Below are 17,540 nucleotides of genomic sequence, written 5' to 3' on the forward strand. Positions count from 1 at the left end.
GGACGGTGACAGACTGAATCCTGCTGTACACCCGGCCTGGAAGCCCCAGCAGCCTAAACAGTAAGTGAGAACAATCTTCCGTTGGCGGCCAGGCTCGTCCTCTGCAGATCACGTCTTTTTGTTAAAGGAGAGAGAACTTGAAATGAAGAAGGGTGAATTGTGAAGACACGAAATCCCAAAGGAAGAGACAAGTGGAGCAGGCAACACAGGGGAGTGGGTGTGGGGTGCTGGGTGGAAACAGGGGAGTGAGGGCGGGAGACGCATCCACGGGAGGGGCCGTCCTGGGCCGGCCCGCACTGCAGCCTGCGCACCTGCACAGACGGCTGAGTCCGCGATGCCAGAGCACCTGGCCCACCTGTCCGCTGAGAGGGGAGGAGAGATCAAGGGCAGGAAGGATGAGCAGAGGAGGAGAGAAGGCGGTCCCGAGAAGCCCAGCCGGCAGCACCTCCTAGCATCTACTGCCCCTGCTCCTGGCCCTGCGCGAGGTGCTAAGGAGGAAGCCGGACCAGGGGCCCATCTTCTCCCAGGCCGAGACGTCCGTAAGAAGTCCATGATGAGAAAAAAGGATCACTTTGTAACATTAATTTTTTTTATTAAGAAGACAGATATTTTATAGTACTTCTTTTTTTTTCTTTTTTTTTGTAAAAATGGTATACATGAACCAATACAAAATGGGAATGGAACATATGGATATGGAGTTTCATACACCGTAACATCGTTCATGTACACCTCAAAACCAGAACTGCCTAAAGGGAAAAGTCAGACGTTGGCGTGACTAAAGAACAAGCTTATTTGGCATCAATTATACATCCTTCATTATTTTATATTCCTTTAAAAAACACAAAAAACAAGTTTGTTCTTTCTTCACTCTAAAAAAAGTGATCAACCTGTACAAAGTAATACTCAACAATACATTTCAAACAGTGCACTGTATACTTAAGAAAAAAATACATAAACCAATATACAACTAAAATCCATAATTTCCTGTTTTTGCTTTGTTTTATTATTATTATTATCTTTTTCCAATGCATGGGGCCTACACTTCGCAATCTACCTGAGACGGAAAACACCAATCAAAACACATGAACCTGAGACATGTCAACATTGTAAGCCATAGAGTCACATCAGGAGCACTGCACTACTGTACACTTTTCAAAACGGAAAGATGGGAGGTCCCCAAAATGAGATGCCAATTCAGTGAGCAATGGTAGGGTTTTGTGGGGGGGTTTTGTTTTTTTTTGTTTGTTTTTTTGTTTTCCTAAAAAGAACAACTGAGAAAAGCCTTTCAATGACATGCTAAATGGTTCTCACCCTTCGATACGATTACACTATGGTCGGAATGGGTGCTAAGGGCTCGGAATAGAGCTGCACATTATAAAATTCACTGAAGAAGGGATGTTTGTTGTGGCTTTTTGTCTTGGTTAAGTGCCTAGGGATAGGAGAGGGGAAAACAAAATGCTGCTCAATATGGATTTTCTTTTACATACCAGTCCGTTCCCAAAAGGCCCCCATGTTGCAATGGTTCTATCAAAGGTTAAAATAAAGACAAGAAAAATAAACACGCTTTCAAACAACAAAGAGTTGACACTTTTTTTCCCCTTAAATAAATCAGCGTAAGTCTTCCACATAATGTAACAATAGTAAAAATGCATCTTGCAAAATCCAAAATTACTCACTGAAAATGTTATATAATATATATTTATATATATATAGATCTATCTGTTTTTTGATGCCATCTTTCCATAGGGACTGTATTCTGGAGTCTGGAGCCTTACCAAAACGTACAGTAAGAGTTTAGTTTTCGTCCTTCGGGACTACTTCTAGATTTCCTAGACATTTCAGTGAAAATCCCCACATTTCTTTAAAAAAAGGTAAATGGTAACTTGACTCCTCTACCTCTTCCCAAGGCTCCCCATCCAAGATATGTTCAAGGTAACTTATTTTAGTAGCTATGCACTATGGCTGCCATCATGCGAGGATCAGTAATTTGTTGGCAGACGGTTCTTAAGGCTGAGGAAAGAGGCCAAGGCTAGTGTATGAAAGGTAAAAAGATAAAAACACTCACATTTGAGTTTTGATTAAGTAACTGAAAAATCCCTACATGCTGTTTTTCCACCTCTGCTCTGACCTTTTGAGAACTGAGATGGACAGCAGACCAGTCTGAGAACAATACTGGCCCTTCTTTTGTATCTCCTGCCTTTGTCAAGCCAAATCTGAAGGAATGAAAGTTTCACACGGATTCGAGTTGGAAATCCCAGCATGACAAATATCTGTAATATACAGTACATGCAGGCCACATCCTACTGCCTTCCTAACTAAGCACAAAGCAAAAAACAAAACGAAACAAAAATAAAACAAAATAAACCCTGTCCCATTCAGTCATTCGCACACGAGACGGACTTGCTTTTTCCTACAAATTAGTGAGAAGTAAGGCCGATTGGGAAAGGTGGATGGAATCATTTGGAACAGAAATAACCAGAGCAGAACTATCTTTCCCCCCTCCCTACTTCCCTTTCTGTGGCAACTCAAATTTGCCCACTTATATAAATGGAACAGACCTCACCTGTCACGTCTGTTTAGGACACTGAAAAAGGAGGAGCCCTTTCTGCCCCAAACTTTTCTGGACAGCGTGGGGTATCTATACTGAGCCGTCTACAGATACAGAATTAAAGACAGATTCAATCTCATTGTGACACACCTCACTTGCAGATAACCCTGTACAGTAATGTAGTTCCACAGCAAACAGAACAGTTTCTGAATCACAGTCTAAGTTTTCTAGTCTTCACTGCTCTAAGTATTTGAAACATGGGCAGCAGCAAAGAGTTCTCATTGTTTGTTCACCCAAATCTTTACGACAACAGAGAAGAAATGCATTATGGATACACTAAATTCTGAACTATGAAATCTAAACTGTGCTGGTTCTCCTTTTATGAAACTGAATTTTGAACAGAAAGCAGTTACTTCAAAAAATAAACAAAGGAAAGGAAAAACAATAAGAAAATAAGGGGGGGGGGAAGATTCTAAGGAATCCCAGCAGGCAAATTCCAAAATGGGAGATTTTGGAAAAAAAAAAATCCAAAGTTTTTTGGGAAAAATAAATGCGCACAAAGGAGGGAGGAGAGAAAAAAAAAAAAAAGGAACACAACCAAGAAACGAAAAACAAGGCACAGAATTTTCTGCAATCTATCCAAACTAAATCCAAGTATCCAAGTTTGACTTGGTAGGAAGAAATAAAAATTGAAAAAACAAACAAACAAAAAAAGAGGTGTCAAACAGCAGAGTGTAATTTTCAAAGAACATTTCTTTCTTTCTTTCTTCTTCTTTTTTTTTTTACACAGCAAATCCCAAGCCTTCCCAGTCTCACACCTTTCCACCCATTCGTAAAAAACCACACGAATTTCTCGCAAATTCCAATATCACTGTCTCTTTATCATCTAAATAGGGCCAGTTGGACACCTCATTGAAACAAAAAGGCTGATCTAGATGAAGTACTCTTTCTTTTCTTCGGAGTTGTTCTGTCCTCCTTCTGCATTGATTATAGCTGTGTCTGCGTCTGCTGCGTCATCGGCTCCTTTGGCTTCATGAGTGAAGTATGTACCTGAAAGATGAAGGGGTAAAGCACCGTGACTGTCTGATGGCCTCTGTGTAAAGTGGTACAGAGATGGCAACCTGCTTTATGGCCATCATCAGCCGAAGTGGTGTGCAGGCAGCAGAGGGGAAAAAACAATTGGAAGAAGAGAGCGAGGTGGGTGAGACAAATGGGGATCCGGGGGTTCCAAAGGCACCACTCCAACTGAACCGCTGCGATATAATTCAGCAAATGAGACATTAGAGCCGTGATTATGACCAGAGGATGTCAGCAGAAGAAGACGTGAGTGGGAGCTAAAAATGCAGAAAGCTGGAGAGCTGCTGACAGTAAACGCCCAGGACCAATGGCCAGATATGTACACGGACATGGTTAAAGACCAAAGCAAGGAAGAGCAATTAGCCAATAAATGAATTAGGGCCCTGCTGACGTTCTATTGTCATCTCACATCATTTATCTGAACCCTCGTCTCCTGTCTTCAGGAAGCACTGTTGCCTGTCCGTAAGTGAAAATGTGCTTCAACTTGCACAAGGAGGTTTGGTTTTCTTCTGCCTTCCATCACAGAGTGGGGTTCCAGATCAAGAAACAATCTGATATTGTAACAGCTGGAATCAAGGCGTGGGATCTGCCTTAAGGAACAAGTGATTCTCGCTCCTGATGTCACTCTAGCCCGGACCCAGATTCATGGATTTGCTAATTGGCATAGCCACTTTATAATGACAATAGACAGAACGTTAACGGAGTTGGTGACACTCTTTATCAGCAAGTCCCAATGGTTTACACGGAGAAAGACAAGGGTTGCACCTCAGTATGAAATACAGGTAGAGCTTCCACTGCCCGTCATAATCAAATCACCCTCCTCCCATTAGCTATCGTATTCTCCAAGATTCTTAAGTAAGAAAGGCCGATCTATTTGTTGTATTTTCAAGTTTTCAAAGTGACAAGTCTGAGAAGGCAGGCGGTCAGATGGTTCCCCCACGTCCCTTTCCGCTATAGAGTATGCCCTCTTCCCTGGGTCCCCTCAGCTTCTGTGCAGACTTTGGCCCTGCTCTCTGGCCAAACAGACTGCCTCCTGGGCGTGGGCGGAGGGTATACAGAGTGCTGGGCCTGTGCAGCACTCATTGAAGGACCCCCAGTACTGAGGGCCCCAAACCGTTTTACGCTCGAGACGGGCACTTCGGATTCTAAAGGTGATTGTCAAACACCTTGGACCTCTGTTGCTGTGCTCAGGGGACCCTCCCCAAGCCCGAGTTCTACAATCAAGCAGACTGCCAGTGCCTGGAGTTTACACTATAGGAAAGGCTCGGGAGCCCACTGCACAGCACTTGAGAAAAATACCCAAGAAAGACAAGGGCCGACAAACAAAGGCAAGGATAAATTATGGAGGGGAGAGAAGAGGCTCAGAGCAGCATGGGGCAGAGAGGAGGAGCCTTCCCGAAGATGATTGCCCATCCAGACGGCACAGCTGATAAGTGACATGATTAATGGCAATTTAAATCAATTGCACTCATAATTTTAAAAATACATATTTATGTGGCTTTTAAGGCACATCAAACCAAGAAAGTATCCTAGCTGCTGTGACCAGCTTACCCAGAGGTGGGGGTCGGAGAGCAGGGCTAGTCTACCTGCATCCCGCAAAGCAGAAGGTTATGCAGCTGCCTTTTCCCTGCTTATCATTTAGGGGTTTGATAAACCATACCTCACACACCAGCCCCTCCTAATTTTTACTCTATCCCCAATAATGAACTGTAGAATAACACACCTATAAAGCTGTTCATTTAGAGAAAAACCCAAATCAAGGAGTGCTGCTCATCACCTCTCAGAGTCCTAATCAGCCGCTGCTAAGATTTCTGTTTTTTTCTCTCCCAGTTTCAGGAATCAAAGAGGCTGTGTGGCCACAGAGACCGAACTGCCTATCAAGGACAACCTCCAAGTCCCCCAAAGGCAGGCGCCGTGGTGACACGAGGCCTCCTGGCTGCCCAAGCGCCTGGCTTACCTTTATGTCTGGCAAAATAGCGCCCCAGGATGATGAGCAAACACAGCATGGCAAACACCACCACGGCCACGACGCCGCCAATCACGGCGTGATCCACTGCCCTGATCGCGCCTTCTTCACCTGCTCGAGAATCTGTTGAAATCAGAAGAGGAATAGGGATGTAGAGGGTATTGTGAGACACCAGTAGCCCTGGCGACACTGCCTCCAGGGTCAGAGGTCACCTTCTTTCTTAATGGAAGAGTCAGAGAGAACAGTCAAGATGGATCAAGTTCCACCGAGGGGACCTGCTCAGCGCTGCATTGATCTGTGCTCCCCTCGAGGCATTTCATTCTAAGCCGCATCGGATGCTAACGCATGTAAACAAGCTTAGGGAGCAGGGAGAGAAGAAACAGAGTCTGTCCAGTCCTGACCTGGTCATTCCCTCTCTCTGTAACCAGCTGCAGGTCCTAACTATTTAAGGGCGCTCAGAATGGCACCTTCAGGCCGTAACGGGAGCTGTGGAGGGCTGGCTGGAGCATCTTTCTAGAGATGCCCAGGGACTTATTCCCTGCCAGGCATTTGCATGGGAAAAGTAAGGAGCTCAAAAGCCCCAGCTGCCTAGAGATAAAACAAGGATTAGGGAACTAGAGGCAAGTGACATACCTGCTACATTTGGGATGTATGAGGGAGTAAGCCTCAGTCTAAAAACCTATTTCAAAAAAGACAGCAAGGAATAATGGTCCATTGCCACAGATGGTTTTTCTTTTATTTATTTAACACTTCACGATGCAATTAATTCTCCTTTATAAGCATCACTCCCTCGGGATGTCTTCTTTCGACTGGGGAACGACATGTTTGGCTGGGGGACAACTCCAAAGTGAACCCCGAATGAGCTATGGCCATGCAGAATGGATGTATGGCAGTGTGAACAATTTTAATTTAGGAATGTGTCTGCATCACCCCTTGCTGAAATCCTAATGGCACCCGAGATTTATAATGTAGTAAAAAACAATTATTCTCCCGTTGATTAATACATTAACATTTTGGAGTGGAAGCTAAACCATTGTCTTTTTTTTTTTTATTGAGTCAAGTATGACACCTCCATTAAAATGATTTACTAGCTGCACCTTACAATTTAAGCACAGCAGCAACAGAAACGGTAAAAAACTTTTAACTTTACATGATTTGTGAAGTCATATGTGAAGGATTTACCATTTAAATCTTTCAGTACAGGAAGCGCACGGCCTATAAATCTGTCCCCGTAGCAGTTGCTGGACGCCTAAGAGAAATGCATTTCACCAGGAAGACGGAGAGTGCAAATTCGAGTCAATTTTTAAGAAAGATTTATCTCTGTCTCTCTCCAAAGAACAGAGCAAATCTCTGAAGCCTCCACCTCTAATAATATTTGAAGTTTATCGATCAAGTGTACAGATCCGTGACAGCTAAAGGTAATGGTGCTCTTTTGAGCCGAAACCTGATACAACGCTCTCAGCAGGAGGGCACGATTTACACTTTCTATCGATATTTCCAATTCTACTCTGAGATTAAGCACTGAAGGATGTGGGGAAATAACTCGTGACTGAGGGTTCCATGAAAAGTGCTTTAATTAAGAGTTTAAATTAAAAAATGAAGTATTTAAAGTATTTCATTAAGTTACCTTTGAAAGAACGACAAAAAAAAAAAAAAAATCCCCAATCCAAACCCAAACATAAGTGCCAAATCAGAGGCAGCAGCGGGTCGCCCAGGACAACAGGGTGAAGGAAGTTTAATTGGAGAATGGAGATGGGTTGGAGGCGGAGTGCACTGCAGCCAATTAGCCCACTCCGTGATGTGTGGGCCCCTCCAGCCACATGTCTAACAAGCTCCGCTTGAAATGTGGCAGAGTGGAATCTCCCTCCGCAGCCCAACGTGCTGCCTACTGCAGAGGCAACAGCCTCTGTGTCTTGAAAGTCATTTCAACGAGGCAGAACTCTGCTACGGAAACTTTTTTTTTTTCTTTTAAGACAACAGAGCTTGTTGAAGGGGAGCGTGCCCTGGAGGGTGCCCCTGGACACGGGGTATCTGCTGGAGGATGGTGCTTTACATGCTGGAGACCCTCACCCCAACTGCACACGTTCAAAATTGCTCAGTGGGAGACCAAAGTCATGGAAAAGCCAGAAAGTTGTGCTTTCCTTAGGGAGCTGTCAAAATAGGGGACCTTGTGGGAATGAGAATTAGCTCATCTCCAGTGGCCATGAGCTTCAGACCTATTGAGAGATAAGGCTCTTTCAACTAAGGCTCTTTCAACTAACTCCCTGTGTCTTAGAATTGGGTGATGCCAGCTCCTGAGCAGCGGGGAAAGTTAGGTACAAGAGGCGAGAGGTGAAGAGAGGTCCCGTCCCAGGCAGATGGAGGGGAGGGAAGCTGCCCCAGCACAGGCTTAACCCACCGGGGGAAGCACTCCCCTGTCCTCTGTTACAGGACTGACTTCTCCATGCCTAGGCACAGGAACATTCTAGAAGCCTAGGAAAAGAGAGCCAGAGAGAGAACAGGGGCGAGGGAGGGAGAGAGGGAGGAGAGATGAGGAAGGAGGGGGAAGCTCTGTGATAAAGAAGAACCAACCAACCAACCTCACAGGATACGGATCTGTGGGATTAATTTTTCCAGCCAAAACCATTCTTTTGACCTTTGCTCCCCATGAACCTCAGAGCTGAAGAGGCTCAGTGCGGCTCTTTCCTCCCTGCCCTGTGCCCACATTAAATACCTGGGTTCTAGTTATCTTCCCTACCCTCAAGGACATACATATTTTACAGATACTTATTTATAGGGGTAATCTCTCCAGCTATCTTCTGATATTCACTTTGATCAGAAAGTTTACTACCACCAGTTCATCCCCGAGACATCTTCCCTGCCTTCAGTCACTGCAGACGGACCCAGAAGGTAAGTGATGCTGCATTTACAGGGCACAGTGTGGGTTGCAGCTCTGCCCCGCCTCTTCCCACCCCTGGCCCGCCCCGGGGTTTACTGCAGCGGGCACTGATGCAGTCCTGGCCATCCTCCAGCGCCTGGCATAGCCTGGCGTCCGCTATGAAGAGTGGCGCTGTTTCCAGACTCGCCTCACTCCTTTTTGTGTGTCCACGTGTGGGTTGGGTGGGGAGTTTTTACAGTGCCGTTGATTGGTCCAAGGTGGTGAGGGGTATAGTTGGAGGCTGGTTACCTACCCCTAGAGGCTGTGGACTGGTGCCTGGCTCACTGCACAAAGCAGTAACACAAGATTCTACACAGAGAGGCACCGGGCTAAGGGAGTAGGATGCAAACTGGAACCCAGGGTAGTATCAGCCACCAACAGGAGCACGGCTCTGACAAAGTCCATCGGCTCTGTGGCCTTTCCTGTTCTGCTCACAGAGCAAAAGCTCTGGCCAGTTCCGTGAGCGATTACCTCAAAGACAAAACCCTGGGAAAGTCTATGACTTTCACCCTCATCCACAGATCCCTCTCCTCTTGGGGTGCAGACCCTTTCCCTCAGGTCCCATGAACTTGACGGGGGACATCCTCTCCAGATCTCGGGCTACTTTTCTGAATCAGGCAGAGAAGGAAACCTACAGATTCTACAGCTGTCCTCAGCTTCTACAGGAAAAATAAACACTAGCAACATGCCCGATCCTCAGGCACGTGGACAGCTCTTTGGTTCAGAGGGAGTGTTTTCCTGTCTCTAAGAGACATGATTGCTCCTCTCAGGAACGGGTGTAACAGTGTTCGTCCTGCTGGGACTTAGCTTTTCCCCGTCACTGCAAAGAGGAAAGCCACATTTTGACTTGGTGTACATTTATGGCACAAAGGTTATTCCAGCCTTGAAGAACCAAGAAAGTTTGGGTGACACGTTCCGACTGGACTGTGGAATGCCATCCCGGATCACTTCACACGGGATTTCAAGTAACTGAGGCGTTGTCCTTCCATGAGCCTGATTTTCAGGGGCGCTTTGTAGATGCTGGGAAGTGTCAACTCAGAGTTGGGGCCCAATCCTTCCTGCCTGCACTGTCCCGTGCTGCAGCCCCGTCTACGGCTCTAGGTGTAACACGAGACTCTTTAAGGACAGCTCAGTCATGAACTGTTTAGTATTCGTGAGTTAGCTCTTCTTTGGGCAAAAAGCTGGAACAACTTGGCTCCAGGTGAGGGTTTACTGAGCTGCTTGCAGAATTCTAAGTTGGCTACTACTGCTTGGGTCACAGCTTCAACCACATGGGGTTCCCATTAGCATCTTAGAAACCGCCAGGACAAAAAAATTCAAAGACTCTCCCAAGAGCGATGGCCCAATCTGCTCAGTTTTCTTTACTTTGGGCCAGGTGGCCTGGCTTGATCCTGTCCTCGTGGGCAATATGCAAGGGGGAGTTCTGAAGACGCTCGTTCCTTAGGGTCTGACAAGAAGAGTGACGGCCAGTGGAACTTCAGCCTCCTTCCCCTCCCTGCAGGGGCCTCCTTTTCTCTACTTGTTCTTACTCCTCAAATGACTGAGTGCCGGGGCTCCGGCAGTCACGCTGCCTAACAGATCCCGGTTGCTATGGCTACTTTACCACCTGGCACGGGATGCCTGACATCAACTGCCATGTGAATGCCTTAATCATGGATCTGCGAAAAGCCTGGGAGGCTCTGTTGCCCGAGGCAGAGATCCGTGGATAGCTAGGGAATGGCCAGGATGTCCTAGACAAGCTCCTGGCAGACAGCGACGTGGGCAGAGGGGCTGCTGAGCAGACTGCCCGCTGCAGCTGCAGCCGGCCTACCTTCAGCCCAGGCGGACACTCACATTGCCACCTCGGAGGAGCTGAAGTGTGATACAATAATACGGTTCGAGCACATGGCGGAGGGCGGGAGGACCACCCTGCCCTGGCTTTCCTTCACCTTTCAACCCACCCTTGGCCTGGGCTAGAAAGCACGCTTAAAAACTTGTGAAGAGCTAGACACTCCCCTTAAATGCACATACTATTTTTAAACAAAGGTTATAAACTACCTGAGGTCTCATCTTCAAAATTAATACCTAAAACATAGGGGAGGTTCTAAGGAGATGGGTCTTCCTACCTCTATTTATTGGACAATTCATATGCTCAACCTTCTGTAATTTCTCTATCGATGAATAGCTGGGCAAAAAGTGAAACTGTTGACTTTTCACAGCAGTTCTGTCACTTGCTTTAGTTCTAGTCTTTTTCCTGGGCTGCGGTCTGGCTAGACAAGTCAGTTTAATTAGAAACTTCGAGAAGCGGTGTTGATGGTGGAATCGCTGCCCCCTGCTTCCTAGGGCTGTAGGGATTAGTCTATTGCATAGGAAGCTTAATGACTATGATGTCATTTGTTACTTCTTACTAGAAAGAAAGAAAAAGCCTGACAGTGGATTTTCCACATCTGAGACAAAACCAAAATCTGACCTCAAAGACAAAACAAAACCAAGCCGCAAACCTGGCACCATCTGCAAACCGCAGCTTCTCATTCTCATCACCTATTGCAGCTCCCGCCATGGCAACAAAAATAAGTGTGCATTTTAAAAAGCACAACTTTATTACTGAAGGGGAACAAACTGAATGGCATGCGCTGACAAAATGCCACATTATTTGCTAATCCTAATATGTTATTCTTCTTTAAGATTTGCTTTTCTCAGCAGCAATTCAATTATAGATGCTACAAATCCTTCTGACATTTAATTCCCTCTTGTCAGAGAGTAGTAAATGTATACAGTACATGCACAGCTTTCCCATTAAGATGTTAATATATATTGGAGCACACTAGCCTCCGTGCAGCATAACATTTCTTTTCTGTCTTCTGAGAAAGTGGAAGGGAAGGAATAAATGTAAGGCAAGAAAAATCATGAAGGTTCTCACACAGCATCCCAGGCATCTAGGACTACCCCTTGGCTGCATCTCATTCTAGCAACGTCACTGCAGCTATGCTACTGTTTCAAAGGAACTATGTTAAGCTACTTAAAGGAAAACTGCAGTCATCATCATCATCGTCATCCTGCCACCCAGAGCTCCGCAGGTATTCACTGAGATCAGAAGTACCGCACACGGGCTCTTAGGCGGTTACTGCCTATGTCATCCTCCAGGAACAGGCCCGAACAGGAGATGCAGGAAGAGTTAGGACCTCACATCCTGTATGGCCCGCTGGAAAGTGTGCTGGACTTGCCCACAGATCTGGCCTAGAAGCTGGGCTTCACTGCTTTTCTGTGAGACTTCAGGCAGGTCAATCAGCTACTCTGAGCCATGGAACACCATCATACAATTCACAGGGGTGTTCTGAGAGGCCAGTGTGTCACTGAATATGAAGGGGCCTCTCTGGGCCAGGGCTTGGCATATCATAGGCCCTCAAGAAGTGTTTGCCAAATTGAAATCTGCTGTAATAAAGCCTACAGAGGGCTTTATTCCAGTTCCAATCACTGATTCCAGGCAAATACTTACTAGCTCTTTGGGGTGAGGGTCATACTGCACACTCAGCATTGTTCTCAGAGGGTAAGATGCCCCATAGACACTAGCTGAGTTGAAGTCACCAAACCCCTTCTTTTCATTTATGTAGAATGGCACACAGTGTGACTGGTGGTCCTGGGTGGTGGTCAAGGCTCTAAGCCTGGCAGTCCTGTGAGCCGCCCAGTCCAAGTTATCACTCAGGTGTACCATTTAAGTATCAGGATATTAAGCTCTTGCTGTCAGCTAAACATGAGAACAAGATTTTTTTTTAATGTTGATTTTTCTCCCTTCTCAAGTAACTTGATTTTGTTAATGTAACCAACAGTGGAAATGACTTGATGCAAATCCTCCCGAAGACATTAATCATCACCAAAGAGACCACAAGGCGCACTCCCGAGTCCTCCCTATTCATCTAACAATAAGGACTTAGAAGTGTGATTGCCTTTTCCATTTTAAGCAACAGGAAGGCACTGAGGATGAGACTGGAGTTTTCCTTAAAGGAGTATACATCTGATAAAGAGAACAGGGTTGTAAAAGTATTTCTAAACATACATTTCCCACTAGAATCTCTCTCTGGAGAAAGATGCTTCAGTGGACCTCAGGCATTTGGGGGTGTGAGGATGGATTAATGAATATGGTGAAGTCACCCCAAAGCAGTGTCCAACCTGTAGAACTGGAATTCATATTTCGTGTTGTAGCCTGCCAACTCTTTAATTTGGAGGAAAATTTCCTATTTGATGGTCTCCTTCCTCCCCATGGGGGAAACAGCAGCATGTTGGATTATGGGAAGATCAGCAATACCATGAAATTCAAACTTACATCATGGTGGTAAAGTCATGGCCAAGCTGGCACGGACCCAATATGATTTGTCAGTCCACTGCCTTGTACTAAAAGGAATTTTAAAATAAGGTAATCTACATGTTTTAACCTTCTGCAACTCAACACTTTCCCATGGCATTTAGGACCGTCTCAGTGGGAAATCCATCCCATAATTTAGGAGATCAATGGACAATGGCACTGAAAACATCTGAGCAGAGTTTAAGGTCCCCTTTGAATGGGAAAGAGCGTGATTCAACGCTGGAAGAGATCTTTCCCGGTCGTCAGCACGTGGCTCTATACCTGATGGGCTCTGGAGAGCTCAACGTTCCCTGCTTCATTCCTTGGATGCACAGACTGAATCGAAAAGGGTCCAAGAGGGAAAGAGTTCCCAAGAAGATACCAGGGCAAAGGAAGTGTGGATCTCACAGAGGAAGGATAACCACTTTAAACCTAAGTCTCGGGCTTCCCTGGCGGCGCAGTGGTTGAGAGTCCGCCTGCCGATGCAGGGGACGCGGGTTCGTGCCCCGGTCCGGGAAGATCCCACATGCCGTGGAGCGGCTGGGCCCGTGAGCCATGGCAACCTAAGTCTCTGTTTCCTGAAGAACCGGGAAGACCCATATGTTTAAATTCTGATTCTGTCTCTTGAGTAAATTATTTTAACCTCTGGAGCCCCAGTTCCCTCATTTGTAAACAACCTCTTCCTTAACAGTCTCCCAGGATTTTCATGACAATCCTCCCACGGCTGGCTCATGCTCATCTCTTGGTCTTCCTGTCCCAGTGGCCTCCCCTGGTGAGCATTTCTAGGCTACCCTCCACCTCTTCCCAGCCCCAGTCACTCACTTTCACTTTACCCAGGTTTATTCTTTCCCACAGCATTAGTCTGACATTATCTTGTGTTTTGAGCTTGTCTCCCTGACTAGAATGTAACTGTATGAGGGCAGGATCCTGGCACGTGAAATCCAGGGCAGCTCCAGCCCCTGGTTGGTCTTGTTCACTGCTGCATCCCTGGTGCCCAGGCCTGAGCATAGCACACAGGAGGAGCTCAAACAATTGTTGAATGAATGCGGATCAAATGAGATCGTATGCGTGCATAAGCTTCCTGAGCGGTCAAATACTATACAAATACAAGCTAAATGAGACCTCACCTGCGATTTAGGGGCCAGATCTTGAATTTGTCTACATAGTCCAGCTGGTTTTTGATGTTTTTCTTTATCATCATTATTATTACTAGCCTAACAAAAAAATGCAATTGCCTGTTTGCCAAGTCTGGGCCATACTTTACGTGGGAGCCAGTAAGGAAAGAGTCCCCCCAAATGCTATGTCTATTGACAGTTTCTTACACACATTTCAAGCAAGTTCAGCCGGACTTTGCGGACACTCACAACAGCCAGATGGTCTTATATCCCACCCCAGAACTGATAATCTGGATCTGAAGGCCTTTAAGTGCTTCCATGAACTACATCTAGACCATATTTTGAGCTCGTTTCCTCTGTAATCCACTTAAGGGACTATAGCCGGCTCACCTAGATTCTTCCTTAACACCTGGCATGGATTATCAAAGCCACTTAGAATCTGCCTTCCATCCGTACTTTTCTATGGACTGTGAGGGAGATGTTGATTTTTCCAGATCACTTTCTTGTATGTAGGGCCAGAGTTGAAAACGTGTCTCTCTCCGGGAAGCACGAGAGCGCTGAAATTTCTTGTTGGTGCCTTTGCTTCCAAAGCAGAAGCCTGACGGATAGCTCTGATTGTGCCGGAGGGCCATTCCCTGTCACGCGGCATATTCACCACCACACTCCACTAAACAGTCCCCGAAGGACCTTCCATTGCTGAAGGGAGGGAGGCAGTTGGAGGCATTTTTTTTAAAGTTTTAAAATAAAATAGAAGGATAAATAGGCTTGAAGCTATTCTATTCCACATGGGTGGCAATAACCACCAGCTGTCACCGGGAAATAGCAGATGTAATTGATAAAGCAACGCAAAACTCTTGTGGATCCGTCATCAATAAAGTTAACACCCAAAAAGTCAATGAAAGGGTTCAAAGTAGAACTGGAGAAGCTCCCCAGGTCCTCCAATAATTAAATCACTGAACTACACACAAGCATAATTTTTTAATGCAGATTAAAGAGGAGGATCAGCTGGGCCACTTGCTTTGCCGGGTGAGGCTGGGGCACCATATGTTGCTGAGGAAACCGTCATTAGCTGAGGTGGCAGTGGTGTATGGGGGAGGAAGCGGGACAAGGGGCCGGCAGAAGACGGACCATCATTATTGTGAAGGGAACGCAGGATATAACATTTATCCATGATAAGGAAAGAATGAAATTTCTACCCAGATGGAGCAGGGAATGGATGGTAATATTATTCATTACCACAGCTTAGCATTAAATGTACAACACCTCCTCTAATTTATTGATGGACTGTTTAAGACGGGTGTTAACCTGTTTGTCTTGTATTATAATTGAATTCAGTCTCTAGGCTACAGAAATTTAAGAAGTTCATCCTTTCTCAATCAATATGCTCTCCTTCAGTGACCCATTTCAAGACAGCTTCATAAAAAGTAATGTATTTTGTTTTAATAAATTTAAACACTATGACAGCTGCTCAATTTTTATCGGGTGTTTTTTTTTTCCCCTTCAGATGTCTCTTTGCTGCCGAGTGAAGCCATGCTCACAATCAATAGTAATTGATTAATCAGCATCCCCTTTGAACAAAGGTGCTAATCAGTTTTTGATTAGTTCATCAAACCAGATGCAAAGGCAGCCCGGCCCCAGCCTGACAGATCGTCAGGGTTCTACTTGACTTATGGCTCCCTCGCAATATACAACGGCAGCGTTCCTGGACGGGGGAGGGGAGGGGGACAACGTAATTATTAATTTAACCAAATTATTATGAACACAAACAGTTGTTGGCTTATCACTCCCGACTCAGGGGTGATTGATAGAGCTGCAGCAAGGCTGCCTCTGACTTGGTGCAGAGCAGAGAGACCTGGAGTATTCCTTCCTTGATGATGCTCGGGGAAGGGATAAGGGCTGATTTCGTCCCATTTTCCTAAAGAGGAGAAAAATGACTCCTGCATATGAGTGATCCTGTCTGGCTGATATGCTGAGAGGGATCAGGGCCAAGGAGAACTTGGTCCCTTCTTCGGATCCTTGAGAAGATACAATTGCCACTGTGTCAGAGGGCCGTTTTATTTAGGGCCAGGATCGGAACTGAGGAGTCAGTCTTCTTACACTCAGCATGATATTCCAAGCAGGGAGAAGGACTCATTTGCTCTTATTTCCCAAAAAAAATCAAGCTAACATTTTTGAAACTTCTCTAAATATACCACCACCAAGAGGCAAAAATAAAACACTCCTTTGATGGCTGGCTACGTTTCTAATCTTCTATTTATTTATCTATCTAAACTCCTTGGGGTTTGGAATTCATTTATTCGTCCAACAAGTATCAACTGCGTGCTTATGATACGACAGGTGTACAGCAGTGAACAAAACCAATATGGCCTCCTGGAGCTTCCACTCTGTGGGAAAATCCATCAGCCAGGTTCAAACTGGGACACGCTACATAGCAGAAAAATAAAGGCGTCCCTGAGGTTTGACAGAAGCACAGAGGAGGCAAGAAATCTATCGCTTGTGAAAGATAGTGGTACCATCTTATTCTCTCACTGGGTAAGACCTGTAGTTAAAGCTGCACCTTAGCAACCAGCTATTCAAGGGAGCTGCAGTGAAATCTCTTCGAGAAGGGCAACATGGAACCCTTGTTTCCAAAAGGCTGGAGTCAGCATCTACAGTCCTCTGCCTTGGTTTCTCCTGATGAGGAAGGGCCCTTCCTTATTGACTTATTAAGAAGCAACTGATCAGAATGTTTCAAAAGCTGCAGCTGGTTGGCAGTGAAGTCCCACAACATCATGGGAGCACATATAATTGTTTAGCTCTGACCATTTTAAATCTCCTTCCCCTCCTTTATAGGATATGCTTCTTATTTTGGATTAGTAACACCTAAATCCTGGAATCAAGCATGAAACCTACTTTTGCAAGAGCTCAGTGTGCTGTGAAAAAGGTCTGAGGTGGATAATTAGTTTGCATCATGGTGTGTGACAAAACAATTGCCCCCCCTTTCCTTCCTTCCCCTCCCCTCCCCCTCCTTCTAAGATTAACTATGACCTGGCTTTTCTAGTCTATTCCACAGAAGGAGGTTTTTTTTTTTAATAAAGATCTTGTCTCATAATCCAACATCCTTAAATAGCTTTGAAATAAAACAAATTTCTCATGAACCATTATATGCCTAGAACATAAAAATTATTTTAAGCCACTGAACAGAGTGGCTTTGGTTCAATCCCAAAGATGATTCAACCTGGAGGTCATTATTGACCTGGAGGTCTTTACAGCGGTCAGCCCCCAATCTGAAATATACACACAATATACAATCTGAAAATACACAGGGAAGAGAGGTGGGGGGAGGAAGAAAGTGTTAATAAAAAGCTGTTTTTTTCTTGAGTCTTAAAATCTACAATTGCGAATTGACTGCCCAGCGATCCAAATGGCTGTGTTGTGGAAGTGGATGGAGGGCCCACAGGTTGGACACTGCAGAGCCTTTTACCTAATGACTAGCCCTTACCTGAGAGGTCCTCACTGTCCAGTTCTTCTGCGGAATTGGGCAACTGAGTAAGGCCTTACAAGTAAAAACAAATCGTTTTTCTTTTCATTCCTCAAGGGACATAAACAAAACACTTAAG

The 17,540-nt window shown here is 45.5% G+C and overlaps 1 protein-coding gene across 4 annotated transcripts in view; it reads right to left on the reverse strand.

Moving 5' to 3' along the window:
- Positions 1–567: 567 nt before the first annotated feature.
- Positions 568–17,540, reverse strand: part of CADM1 (cell adhesion molecule 1) — a 334,473-nt gene continuing 317,500 nt past the window's right edge. For 3 of the 4 annotated variants that reach the window (XM_060160431.1, XM_060160430.1, XM_060160429.1), the window contains 2 exons: positions 5,583–5,714; positions 568–3,598 (listed from right to left, as the gene is read on the reverse strand). In XM_060160431.1, coding sequence (XP_060016414.1) covers positions 3,480–3,598; positions 5,583–5,714 — 251 coding nt within the window. In that variant the 3' untranslated portion in view covers positions 568–3,479. Of the gene's footprint in view, positions 3,599–5,582; positions 5,715–17,422; positions 17,477–17,540 lie in introns of all 4 variants that reach the window. The other variant, XM_060160428.1, reaches the window with a different exon arrangement.

This window comes from Lagenorhynchus albirostris, chromosome 9 (genome assembly GCF_949774975.1).
Source record: "Lagenorhynchus albirostris chromosome 9, mLagAlb1.1, whole genome shotgun sequence".
Classification (NCBI taxonomy): Eukaryota; Metazoa; Chordata; class Mammalia; order Artiodactyla; family Delphinidae; genus Lagenorhynchus; species Lagenorhynchus albirostris.